We start from the raw sequence: 14,416 nt of genomic DNA on the forward strand, positions 1-14,416 counted from the left end.
TTTGTGAAATATGCTTTGTATTATAAGATTGAGCTTCGAGATAAATATATTAGTCAATACTCTTTGGGGGAGAGGTTGCAGTAGTATCTATAGAATTATTTAACTGTCAAATCCAGACCACAGCTGGCTTCAGGCACAAATGAATACAAGGGCTCAATAACAGCAATGAGACACTGACTCCGCCTCTCAACCCTGTTCCTCTCTATGTAACTTTCAGTTTCAGGTCATTTTCTCCATGTTGTGGTAGACATGTCCATAAGGGTGTTGCTAAGTCTATATCTTATGTTCAGGAATCAGAATACTAAAAGAGTGATTGGTCCCCAGTAGTTCCCCCAAAAGTTCTGGGGCTCATTCTCATTATGTATAGGGGATTACATTGCTGTCCTATGGAAATCACTAGCCAGACCTATATCACATGGTCTTGTAGCAAAGGTGAGGGATGCTCAGTGCCACCGGATTCATCTAAATCTATAAGGAACTTATCAAACTTGCTACCCACCCCCTGCAAATAACCCAGTTAAGAAATGGGCAGAAGACATGAATAGACATTTCTCCAAAGAAGACATACAGATGGCTAACAGAGACAGGAAAAGATGCTCAACGTCACTCCTCATCAGGGAAATACAAATCAAAACTACAGTGAAATACCATGACACACCTGTCAGAATGGCTACAATTAACAACACAGGACATACCAGGTGTTGATGAGGATACAGGGAAAGAGAAACCTTCTTATACTGTTGGTGGGAATGCAAACTGGTACAGCCACTGTGGAGAATAGTATGGAGGCCCCTCAAAGAGTTAAAAATAGAACTACCCTACCATCTGGAAACTGCACTACTGGGTATTTACTCAAAGAATTCAAAAATACTAATTCAAAGGCATACATGCACCTCGATGTTTATAGCAGCATTAACAACAATAGCCAAATTATGGGAACAGCCCAAATGTCCATCAACCGATGAATCGATAAGGAAAATGTAGTGTAAGGGTGTAGGGTATCTGGGTGTAGTGTAGGGGTGCCTGGGTGTCTCAGTCAGTTAAGTGTCCTGAGATAGAACCCCAGAGGTCCCCTGCTCAGCGGGGAGTCTGCCTGTCTCTGCCTCTCCCACTGCCCCTCCCCCAACTTGAGTTCCTGGTCTCTCTCAAATAAATAAGGTCTCTTTAAAAAAAGGGAAAGAAGGGGCATCTGGGTGGTTCAGTGCGTCAAAGCCGCTGTCTTCAGCTCAGGTCATGATCCCAGGCTCCTGGGATCTAGCCCCACATCGGGCTTTCTGCTCAGCGGGGAGCCTGCTTCCCTGCCTCTCTCTCTGCCTGCCTCTGACTACTTGTGATCTCTGTCAAATAAATAAATAAAATCTTTTTTTAAAAAAGAGGTTTTAATATATACACACACACACATAATTACATATAATATATATTGCATATAATATATACATATAATATATAAAATTACATATAATATTCATTACATATAATGTATTACATAAATATATATATTACAAAGATATATAAAATATATATAACGGAATATTACTCCATCATAAAAAAGGATGAAATCTGTCCTTTCCAACAAAGTGAATGGAGCTAATATATATTGTGCTAAGTGAAGTAAGTCAGAGAAAGACTAATATATGATTTCAATCATATGTGGAATTCAAGAAACAAAATAAACAAAGGAGAACAAATGAGAAAGAGAGAGAGGAACAGACTCTCAATTATAGAGAAAAAACTGATGGTTACCAGAGCAGAGGGGGTGGTTAACAGGTGATGGGGGTTAAAGACAGTACTTGTGATGAGCACAGGGTGATGTATGGAAGTACTGAATCACTATATTGTACACCTGAAACTATTATCACACTGTATCTTAACTAACTGGAATTTAAATAGAAACTTGAAACATAAAAAAAAAAAAAAACCTACCGTAAAGAATAAGATGACAAATTAGAGCTCATCAAATAAAACTTTTGTTTATTAAAACATGTCATTAAAGAAGTATGTATATAAACCACAGATATGGAAAAAATACGTGGACAATTTTAAAATTTGTATCTGACAAAGGACTGGTATCCAGGAAATATTAAGATCTTCAACAACTCAAAAAAATATAAACAACATAGTATAAATTAGTAGAACAAGTCAATAGATGCTTTGCAAATAAAACATGTAAGAATGAGCAATGAACACATGAAGAAGTGTGCAATGTCATTAGTCGTCATGAAAAACAGACTAACATTATGACGAGAAACCACTACATATGACCCGAATGGCTAAAATGAAAAAGACTGACAACACTGACTCTTGGCAAGATTGTGGAGAAACTGGAAGTTTTCAGGATTGTTGGTGGGAGTTTAAAATGTTACAGTTACTTCAGAAAATATCTGTGTGTTTATTGTAAAACCAAACACATATTTACCCATGATCCAGAATTTCCAACTCCAGTTATTTATCCAATAGAGTTAAAAGCATGTTTACAATGACAAGAGCAAAACATATGTAAGAATACGTAAACCAGGTATATCCATAATAGCCTGAACTTTCTGGAAACATTCCAGATATCTATCAGTATGAGAATAAATAAAAAATTGTGATATATTTATAAATGGAATATTACTCAGCAATAAAAACTATTGATACATGTGAAATGAAAATAAAAATATAAGCTAACAGTGGGGAAAAGATGTTTTCCTAATGAAGGGAGCATGGGTTTCTGACAGGAAAAGAGTAACAGATGTTTATTACAATAAGTATCTGTGTATTTTCCTCTAAGCTTTAAGAAATTGTCCACTTTACTGTTTGTTGTATGTTTCCTGCTTTATAGACCTACACTCAATTATCAGAAATATTCAGTCTTACAAGGACATAAAAGGTAGAAGTGCTTTCAATGGAGTTTCCATAAATCTGCTCCAGTTTGTGCAACTTCTGGAGACATTTGTTGGTGAAGATACCCCCTTGAGTGTAAGTGAGACCCTCACATCCTTTTTTAAGAGAGGCTATGTTGAAACAAAAGAAGAGAAAATAAGTGGCTTAGAACAGGTGAGTAATATTATTTATCAATAAAACAGGTGGGGTCATATTATTAGTAAAGCTCTCAACCTCAGTGGCTCCTAATGTGGTCCTTTAAAAATTTATAACCAAGAGGTCCTTGGTGGCTCAGCTGGTTGAGCATCTGACTCTTGATTTCAACTCAGGTCTTGATCTCAGGGTCGTGCATTCAAGCCCTGCATTGTGCTCCACAAGGGGCGTGAAGTCTACTTAAAAAAGAAATAAAGTTTCTTTAAAAAAAAAAAAGTTTATGATCAAGCTAATTGCTTTATTTCAATGAGCATAGCCATTAAGTATTTAATTTTATGGTCAAATGTTCCAAGATCACACTGCAGAGAATTCATTCCCCTAATAATAACATGATCACTGGTGACAGGAGATCTTTTATTGCACAATTTCCTTTTTCCTCCTCTGAAGCTTGAAGAGCATATTCTGAGGAGCAGATATGTGTATGTGCAAAAAATGCATTGGCATGCACACTGCTGTGTGAATTCATTTACTAATGCACATACCTGGGAGTACAATTATGATTTGTACGTGTATTTTTTATTCATGTGAATCCAGGTGATCCATATTTCCTAAGAATTTACTACCTAGTTGAGTGATAGATAGGTGCATACATATTAGCTGAGATAAACAACTTATGTGCCCTTTTATGAAATATGTAGCTTACATTCACCAGGCACATTCACTCATCTCAGCAGCCTTATGGGTCTTCTCAACCTAATTCTAGAGTTTATATCCCTATTGCCTCCTCAGTTGCAATTCCCTCATTTAACCAAATGCTGTATATTAACTTTCTTTTAGCAATTAAATCTATCTGGATAATAATTTAGTTACTATCTGACTGATATAATTAATCTGGTAAAAAATCTGAAAGGTAAGTAAAATCAATGTCAAGTTAGATCAATGCTAAATTATAAATAATAAATTATAAAAAATAATTTTTGAACATAGTCATTTTTCATTGTTTGAACACTGCCTTCACCCTGCATATCCCACCAAGAAGCCAGGTAGAGCATGCCGTATGTTTATCACATTCCTGAATGACCATCAAGGGAGTGGAGAGGAATGAATCAAAGTTTCTTAAGGAGTGTAGCCCCTTTCCTAAGTTAATGTGCTTTAGTCCAATGCAGAGAATGCCTGGTTTTTGTTTTATTGTGTTTTGTGTTTTTGTTCTAGGAATGAAACAGAGAAACGGTATTTAGAGGATTCAAATTAAATGCTTTACATTTGCCTTTGGCTCAGGTTATGATTTCAGGCTCCTGGGATCGAGCCCTGCTTGATCAGGGATCAGGATCCCTGTTGGATGGGGGAGTCTGCTTCTTCCTCTCCCTCTGCTCCTCCTCCTGCTCTCTCTCTCTCTCTCTCTCAACCCTCCTCACGTTCTCTCCTCTCTCAAATAAATAAAATCTTCTAAAAAAAAAAATTAAATGCTTCAATTGAAGCATTACTATCATGCTTAGTCCCAGCTTTTTTTTATAAAGCTGTTTTTAGAAATAGTTTTGAGGGAATAAACCATGGGATGGCGGCTTGCACAATGGATAGTGTGTCCTGTGTTTTGTTAACCTGTTTCTTTTTTTTTTTTTTTAATTGACATACAATGTATTATTTGCCCCAGGGGTACAGGTCTGTGAATCATCAGGCTTACACATTTCACAGCAGTCATTACAGCACATACCCTCCCCAATGTCCACAACCCAGGCATCCTATCCCTAGCACCCCACCCAGCAACCCTATTTGTTCTGTGAGATTAAGAGTCTCTTATGGTTTGTCTCCCTCCCTATCCCATCTTGTTTCACTTTTTCCCTCCCTACCTCCCACGACCCCCCACCCTGCCTCTCAAATTCCTCATATCAGAGAGATCATATGATAATTGTCTTTCTCTGATTGATTTCATCCAGCATAATACCTTCTAGTTCCATCCATGTCATTGCAAATGGCAAGATTTAGGGTTTTTGATGGTTGCATAGTTTTTACATTGTATATATATACCACATCTTCTTTATCCATTCATCTATTGATGGACATCTAGGTTCTTTCCATAGTTGTGGACACTGCTGTTACCCTGTTTCTATTCTAGGCTAGACAAAATGCTTCCAGAGCCCGACGGGAACTTCTCCTAGAAGCTGTGTTTCAGAAGTGGGACAATGACGGCTCAGGCTTCCTGGATCTGAAGGAAGTTGATGAAGTCTTGTACACATACAAGGAGGGTATGGAAAAAGAATCTATGAAGAAAGGTAAAAAGATAAGGATTTTCTTATTAAAGCTGTGGGAACAACTTGCTTCAAATTTTCCAGTACTATGACATATACAGTTAAAACTCTGGTTCTAAAACCACAAGACACCACTTCACACCTATTAGTATGGCTATCCTTTTTTTCCAGCTTTATTGAGATATAATTAACATAGAACATTGTATAAGTTTAAGGTGTACAGTGTGTTGACTTGATACATTTATATACTGCAAAATGATTACCGCCGTGGCATTAACACCTCTGTCACTTCACGATTACCATTTCTTTTTTGTACTGAGAACGTTTAAGATCTACTCTCTTAGAAGAGACAAGATGGGGGGGAAAGTAGGAGGAGGTGCCCTTTCAACCTGTACCCTAAAGTGAGCTGATTACCTTCCAAAGAACTCCGATCACCCACGAAATCAGCCTGAGATCAGAATTATACACATCTGGATCTCAACTGGGTAGAAGATGCCAGTGGGCAGGTAAAGCAGAGTGGGAAAGTCAGACTGATGTCGGAAGATAAACAAAAGGGGGAGGGAACCACCAGAGGCGACCCATTGGAAAGTAATATCCGAATATGAGAGTGCCCTGTGTCTGGGGACCAGCATTAACTCGGGAGTCTGGTAGAAAGCATTCAAAAAGAGCAAAGGATCACTGGGGGAAATTGTGGGAATCAGGGTGTTAGGGTCAGGAGCTTAAGTCCCCAGACCCAGGACAGCCACCCCTGGTGCAGAGTCAGAGAGAGTGTGGCAGAGAAACCAGGTCTTGGTCCCTGAACCACCAGCGTGCCTGAGAGCGTGTGGGGCCTGGCTCCTGTAAGGGCCTGGGAGCCTCGCCAGCCAACAGAAGCACAGCCTTTTTGCAATCCCCACGCGAGTGCCCTGCCTTGCCATCAGAGTCCGGTCATGCCCCGCACCCTCCCCTGAGAGAGGTGCTCACAGGCACCAGCCCGGTGCTCTTGGACCGGGAAAGACCAGGCACTCCCAGACCGGGCCAGCGGGAAAATCTCAGTGTGTGATCATTGCTTGGAACTTCTCTGGCAGTCTGGAGCTGCCCAGACAGCCGCTGCTCCCATGGTTTTGGGTCAAGGCGAGAGAGAAAAACAAAAGTGAACAAATATAAAAACCTCCAGAGAACAAAAGCCTGAAAAAAACAGTTTCCTCAGAGCCCACCACCCTTGAGGGGGGTGGGAGGACTTAACTCAGAGAACATCATTGACTGAAAACCCACGTGGCAGGCCCCTCCCCCAGAAAAGCAACCAGGAAAGGAAGAAAAAAAAAAAAAAAGATGACAAGAGAACAACAACCACTACTTCATAGGACAATTTTTATTATTAATTCGTTCCCACTATTCTGGCTCATTTTTTTATATAGATAATTTTTATTATTATATAGATAATTTTTAACCTATTTACCATCACAGTGAGATGTCCAGTACATCAAATTCCATAATAACCTTCTAACATGAACTTTTTTTTTTTTTAATAATTTTTTTATTTTTTATAAACATATATTTTTATCCCCAGGGGTACAGGTCTGTGAATCACCAGGTTTACACACTTCACAGCACTCACCAAATCACATGCCCTCCCCAATGTCCATAATCCCAACCCCTTCTCCCAAACCCCCTCCCCTCGGCAACCCTCAGTTTGTTTTGTGAGATTAAGAGTCACTTATGGTTTCTCTCCCTCCCAATCCCATCTTGTTTCATTTATTCTTCTTCTACCCACTTAAGCCTCCATGTTGCATCACCACTTCCTCATATCAGGGAGATCATATGATAGTTGTCTTTCTCTGCTTGACTTATTTCGCTAAGTATGATACGCTCTAGTTCCGTCCATGTTGTTGCAAATGGCAAGATTTCATTTCTTTTGATGGCTGCATAGTATTCCATTGTGTATATATACCACATCTTCTTGATCCATTCATCTGTTGATGGGCATCTAGGTTCTTTACATAGTTTGGCTATTGTGGACATTGCTGCTATAAACATTCGGGTGCATGTGCCCCTTTGGATCACTACATTTGTATCTTTAGGGTAAATACCCAATAGTGCAATTGCTGGGTCATAGGGCAGTTCTATTTTCAACCTTTTGAGGACCCTCCATGCTGTTTTCCAGAGTGGCTGCACCAGCTTGCATTCCCACCAACAGTGTAGGAGGGTTCCCCTTTCTCCGCATCCTCGCCAGCATCTGTCATTTCCTGACTTGTTGATTTTAGCCATTCTGACTGGTGTGAGGTGATATCTCATTGTGGTTTTGATTTGTATTTCCCTGATGCCGAGTGATATGGAGCACTTTTTCATGTGTCTGTTCGCCATCTGGATGTCTTCTTTGCAGAAATGTCTGTTCATGTCCTCTGCCCATTTCTTGATTGGATTATTTGTTCTTTGGGTGTTGAGTTTGCTAAGTTCTTTATAGATTCTGGACACTAGTCCTTTATCTGATATGTCGTTTGCAAATATCTTCTCCCATTCTGTCAGTTGTCTTTTGATTTTGTTAACTGTTTCCTTTGCTGTGCAAAAGCTTTTGATCTTGATGAAATCCCAGTAGTTCATTTTTTCCCTTGCTTCCCTTGCCTTTTGCGTTGTTCCTAGGAAGATGTTGCTGCGGCAGAGGTCGAAGAGGTTGCTGCCCCTGTTCTCCTCAAGGATTTTGATGGATTCCTTTCGTACATTGAGGTCCTTCATCCATTTTGAGTCTATTTTTGTGTGTGGTGTAAGGAAATGGTCCAATTTCATTTTTCTGCATGTGGCTGTCCAATTTTCCCAGCACCATTTATTGAAGAGGCTGTCTTTTTTCCATTGGACATTCTTTCCTGCTTTGTCGAAGATTAGTTGACCATAGATTTGAGGGTCTATTTCTGGGCTCTCTATTCTGTTCCATTGATCTATGTATCTGTTTTTGTGCCAGTACCATGCTGTCTTGATGATGACAGCTTTGTAATAGAGCCTGAAGTCCGGAATTGTGATGCCACCAACGTTGGCTTTCTTTTTCAATATCCCTTTGGCTATTCGAGGTCTTTTCTGGTTCCATATAAATTTTAGCATTATTTGTTCCATTTCTTTGAAAAAGATGGATGGTACTATGATAGGAATTGCATTAAATGTGTAAATTGCTTTAGGTAGCATAGACATTTTCACAATATTTATTCTTCCAATCCAGGAGCATGGCACATCTTTCCATTTCTTTGTGTCTTCCTCAATTTCTTTCATGAGTACTTTATAGTTTTCTGAGTATAGATTCTGTGTCTCTTTGGTTAGGTTTATTCCTAGGTATCTAACCTGAACTTTTTGATACATACACCTGTGTTTTCCTTTTGCATTTCTATTTTTTAAATTTCTTTTTTTTAAATTTTAGTTTAGTTTAGTCTAGTTTATTCCTTTTTTAAATTTTTATTTTCTAATATTCATATAGAGTTAAGCTTCAAGATAATCCTCTTTCCCCAATCAATGCCACCCCTATAGGTAAACCAATTCCTAATCCCCCTTTATCTTAGGAAAGTTGAGTCCTTTAACAAAGATATCAAGATACATCCAGGAAGAATCAAAACAACCTTCCTCACCCACACTGAGAATTTACAACCACTCTCCCATCTTTTTCTTCCACCAGTGTTTCTGTGTTTTTGTGTTTGTTCTGATAGTCTATAAATCTTACACTCGGGGTTCTTTTTGACGAGGTTCTTCCTTTATTTGCATATATATATATATATATATATATATATATGCAAATATATATACATTATTTTTTTCTCTTGTCATATACTTTTATCAGTCTTTTTGTTTGTCTGTGTCTGTTTGTATACTTCATAAATCTTACCTTGGGGCCCATTTGGGCTGAACCTTCTCTTTTATCTCAACTTTCGTTCCTGTCTCTCTCTCTCTCTCTTTTTTTCTTTTCCTTTTCTTTTTCCTCTCATTTGGGTGGGGAACCCTGATTGCTCAGAAGCGTTCCAGGGTGCACCTTGACTGCACCATGGTCGATACATCCAGCTACACCTGTTCAGCCATCTCTCACCAAAATGACTAGGAGGAGGAATGCCCAACAGAAGAAAAATACAGAGGATGGGCCTTCTGCAACAGAGCTAATGGCTATCAACATAGACAATATGTTGGAAAGAGAATTCAGGCTAACAATTATCCAAGCAATAGCTAGGTTGGAGAAAGCCATGGGTGACCAAACGGAATTGATTAGGGCCGAACTGAAAATGACCAGAGATCATGTTTTCAATGTTAGGGAAGAGCTGAAAGCTACCAGGGATGAGCTTCACAATGCTCTCAATGAGTTCCAGTCTAATCTAAATTCTCTCAAAGCTAGAGTAACTGAGACAGAAGATAGAATTAGTGATCTGGAGGACAAACAGATAGAGAGAAAGGATCAGGAGGAAGCCTGGAACAAACAGCTTAGAAGCCACGAAAACAGAATCAGGGAAATAAATGATGCCATGAAACATTCCAACGTCAGAATTATTGGAATCCCTGAAGGGGAGGAGAAAGAAAGAAGTCTAAAAGATATAATGGAACAAGTTCTTCATGAAAATTTTCCGAATCTCATGAATGGAACCAGCGTTCATGTACTAGAGGCCGAACGGTTTCCCCCCAAGATTACAGATTCTCGAAAGTCCTCGAGACACCTAATAGTGAGAATGAAGAATTATAATTGTAGGCAGAACCTCTTGAAAGCAGCTAGGACAAAGAAGATCCTTACGTAGAGGAAAGCCCATCAGAATAACGTCAGACCTGTCCACAGATACCTGGCAAGCCAGAAAGGGCTGGCAAGATATATTCAGGGCACTGAATGAGAAGAACATGCAGCCAAGAATACTTTATCCAGCAAGACTGACATTCAAAATGGATGGAGAGATAAAAAGTTTCCAAGACCGGCAAGGTTTAAAAGACTATGTAACCACCAAGCCGATACTGCAGGAAATATTAAGGGGGTTCTATAAAAGAGGAAAAATCCCAAGAATAGCATTGAACAGAAATATAGAGACAATCTACAGAAAGAAAGACTCCAAAAAGTAACACAATGTCAATAAAAACGGATCTATCAATAATCACCCTCAATGTGAATGGCCTATATGCGCCCATAAAATGGCACAGGGTTGCAGACTGGATAAAACGACAGGACCCATCCATATGTTGTCTTTACAAGAGACCCATTTTGAACCTAAAGATACACCCAGACTGAAAGTGAAGGGATGGAGAAGCATCTTTCATGCCAATGGGCCTCAAAAGAAGGCCGGGGTAGCGATTCTCATATCAGACAAATTAGATTTTAAACTAAAGACTGTAGTCAGAGATACAGAAGGACACTACATCATTCTTAAAGGGACTATCCACCAAGATGATCTAACAATTGTAAATATCTATGCCTCCAATTTGGGAGCAGTCAATTACATAAGAAAACTGTTAATCAAGATAAAGAGTCATATTGATATGAATACACTAATTGTTGGAGATCTTAACACGCCTCTCTCAGAAATAGATCATTGAAGCAGAAAATCAATAAAGAAACAAGAGCATTGAATGACACATTGGACCAGATGGACCTCATAGATATATACAGAACATTCCACCCTAAAACAACAGAATACTCATTTTTCTCAAGTGCACATGGAACCTTTTCCAGAATAGACCACATACTGGGTCACAAATCAGGACTCAACTGATACCAAAAGACTGAGATTATTCCCTGCACATTCTCAGATCACAATGCTTTGAAATTGGAGCTCAATCACAAGGAAAAGTTCAAAAGGAACTCAAACACCTGGAAGCTAAAGACCACCTTGCTTAAGAATGCTTGGATCAACCAGGAGATCAAAGAAGAACTGAAACAATTCATGGAAACCAATGAGAATGAAGACACTTTGGTCCAAAACCTATGGGACACAGCAAAGACGGTCCTAAAGGGGAAATGCATAGCCATCCAAGCATTCCTCAAAAAAATTGAAAAATCCAGAACACACCAGCTCTCTCTACACCTTAAAGAACCGGAGAATCAACAACAAATCAAACCAACTCCACACATAAGAAGGGAAATAATCAAGATTAGAGCTGAGATCAATGAGGTAGAAACCAGAGATACAGTAGAACGTATCAATGAAACTAGAAGCTGGTTTTTTGAAAGAATCAATAAGATCGATAAACCATTGGCCACACTAATCCAAAAGAAAAGAGAGAAAGCTCAAATTCATAAAATTATGAATGAAAAGGGAGAGATCACAATGAACACCAAGGAAGTAGAAACAATCATCAGAAATTATTATCAACAGTTATATGCCAATAAGCTAAGCAACCTAGATGAAATGGATGCATTCCTGGAAAATTATAAACTCCCAAAATTGAACTAGGAAGAAATCGACAACCTGAATAGACCAATATCTAGTTATGAGATTGAAGCAGTGATCAAAAACCTCCCAAAAAACAAGAGCCCAGGACCTGATGGATTCCCTGGGGAATTCTACCAAACTTTCAAAGAAGAAATAACACCTATTCTCCTGAAGCTGTTTCAAAAAATTGAAGCAGAAGGAAAACTTCCAGACTCTTTCTATGAAGCCAGCATTACCTTGATCCCCAAACCAGGCAAAGACCCTACCAAAAAGGAGAATTTCAGACCAATATCACTGATGAATATGGATGCTAAGATTCTTAATAAGATCCTAGCAAACAGGATCCAACAGCACATTAAAAAGATTATCCACCATGATCAGGTGGGATTCATCCCTGGGCTACAAGGATGTTTCAACATTCGCAAATCAATGTATGTGATAGAACAAATTAATAAGAGAAGAGAGAAGAAGCACATGGTCCTCTCAATCGATGCAGAAAAAGCATTTGACAAAATCCAGCATCTGTTCCTGATTAAAACGCTTCAAAGTATAGGAATAGAGGGAACATTCCTGAACTTCATCAAATCTATCTATGAAAGACCCACAGCAAATATCATCCTCAATGGGAAAAAGCTTGCAGCCTTCCTGTTGAGATCAGGAACACGACAAGGATGCCCACTTTCACCACTCTTGTTCAATATAGTATTAGAAGTCCTAGTAACAGCAATCAGACAACAAAGAGAAGTAAAAGGTATCCAAATTGGTAATGAAGAAGTCAAACTCTCTCTCTTTGTAGATGACATGATTCTTTATATGGAAAACCCAAAAGACTCCACCCCCAAACTACTAGAACTCATACAACAATTTAGCAACGTGGCAGGATAAAAAGTCAATGTACAGAAATCAGTGGCTTTCTTATACACTAATAATGAAAATACAGAAAGGGAAATTGGAGAATCGATTGCATTTACGATAGCACCAAGAACCATAAGATACCTGGGAATAAATCTAACCAAAGAGGTAAAGGATCTGTATTCGAGGAACTACAGAACACTCATGAAAGAAATTGAAGAAGACACAAAAAGATGGAAGACCATTCCATGCTCTTGGATCAGAAGAATAAACATTGTTAAAATGTCTATACTGCCTAGAGCAATCTATACTTTTAATGCTATTTTGATCAAAATTCCACCGGTATTCTTCAAAGAGCTAGAGCAAATAATCCTAAAATTTGTATGGAATCAGAAGAGACCCCGAATCGCTAAGGAAATGTGGAAAAAATAAAATAAAACGGGGGGCATCACGTTACCTGATTTCAAGCTTTACTACAAAGCTGTGATCACCAAAACAGCATGGTACTGGCATAAAAACAGACACATAGACCAGTGGAACAGAGTAGAGAGCCCAGATATGGACCCTCAACTCTATGGTGAAATAATCTTCGACAAAACAGGAAAAAATATACAGTGGAAAAAAAACAGTTTCTTCAATAAATGGTGCTGGGAAAACTGGGCAGCTATATGTAGAAGAATAAAACTGGACCATTCTTTTACACCATACACAAAGATAAACTCAAAATGGATAAAAGACCTCAATGTGAGATAGGAATCCATTAGAATCCTAGAGGAGAACATAGGCAGTAATCTCTTCGATATCAGCCACAGCAACTTCTTTCAAGATATGTCTCCAAAGGCAAAGGAAACAAAAGCGAAGATGAACTTTTGGGACTTCATCAAAATCAAAAGCTTCTGCACAGCAAAGGAAACAGTCAAGAAAACAAAGAGGCAACCCATGGAATGGGAGAAGATATTTGCAAATGACAGTACAGACAAAAGGTTGATATCCAGGATCTATAAAGAACTCCTCAAACTCAACACACACAAAACAGACAATCATATCAAAAAATGGGCAGAAGATATGAACAGACACTTCTCCAATGAAGACATACAAATGGCTATCAGACACATGAAAAAATGTTCATCATCACTAGCCATCAGGGAGATTCAAATTAAAACCACATTGAGATATCACCTTACACCAGTTAGAATGGTCAAAATTAGCAAGACAGGAAACAACATGTGTTGGAGAGGATGTGGAGAAAGGGGAACCCTCTTCCACTGTTGGTGGGAATGCAAGTTGGTGCAGCCTCTTTGGAGAACAGTGTGGAGATTCCTCAAGAAATTAAAAATAGAACTTCCCTATGACCCTGCCATTGCACTACTGGGTATTTACCCCAATGATACAGATGTAGTGAAAAGAAGGGCCATCTGTACCCCAATGTTTATAGCAGCAATGGCCACGGTCACCAAACTATGGAAAGAACCAAGATGCCCTTCAACGGATGAATGGATAAGGAAGATGTGGTCCATATACACTATGGAGTATTATGCCTCCATCAGAAAGGATGAATACCCAACTTTTGTAGCAACATGGACAGGACTGGAAGAGATTATGCTGAGTGAAATAAGTCAAGCAGAGAGAGTCAATTATCATTATGGTTTCACTTATTTGTGGAGCATAACAAATAGCATGGAGGACATGGGGAGTTAGGAGAAGGAAGTTGGGGGAAATTGGAAGGACAGGTGAACCATGAGAGACTTTGGACTCTGAAAAACAATCTGAGGGTTTTGAAGGGGGGGGGTGGGAGGTCGGGGTACCAGGTGGTGGGTATTATAGAGGGCACGGATTGCATGGAGCACTGGGTGTGGTGCAAAAATAATGAATACTGTTATGCTGAAAATAAATAAAAAAGAAAAAAGAAAAAGATCTACTCTCTTAGCAGCTTTTAAGTATATAATACAG

General features: G+C 39.0%; 1 protein-coding gene and 1 long non-coding RNA gene across 2 annotated transcripts in view; one reads left to right on the top strand and one right to left on the bottom strand.

Moving 5' to 3' along the window:
- The window catches only part of EFCAB5 (EF-hand calcium binding domain 5), a 167,832-nt gene that overhangs the window by 112,135 nt on the left and 41,281 nt on the right, over positions 1-14,416 (top strand). The window contains exons 16-17 of the mRNA XM_059147747.1: positions 2,822-3,036; positions 5,129-5,285. Of these exons, the coding sequence (XP_059003730.1) occupies positions 2,822-3,036; positions 5,129-5,285 (372 nt within the window). The remainder of the gene's footprint in view (positions 1-2,821; positions 3,037-5,128; positions 5,286-14,416) is intronic.
- The window catches only part of LOC131815793 (uncharacterized), a 37,477-nt gene continuing 25,012 nt past the window's right edge, over positions 1,952-14,416 (bottom strand). Inside the window, exon 2 of the long non-coding RNA XR_009347851.1 lies at positions 1,952-5,273. This is a non-coding gene — a long non-coding RNA (uncharacterized LOC131815793). The remainder of the gene's footprint in view (positions 5,274-14,416) is intronic.

This window comes from Mustela lutreola, chromosome 15 (genome assembly GCF_030435805.1).
Source record: "Mustela lutreola isolate mMusLut2 chromosome 15, mMusLut2.pri, whole genome shotgun sequence".
In the NCBI taxonomy this organism is placed as follows: Eukaryota; Metazoa; Chordata; class Mammalia; order Carnivora; family Mustelidae; genus Mustela; species Mustela lutreola.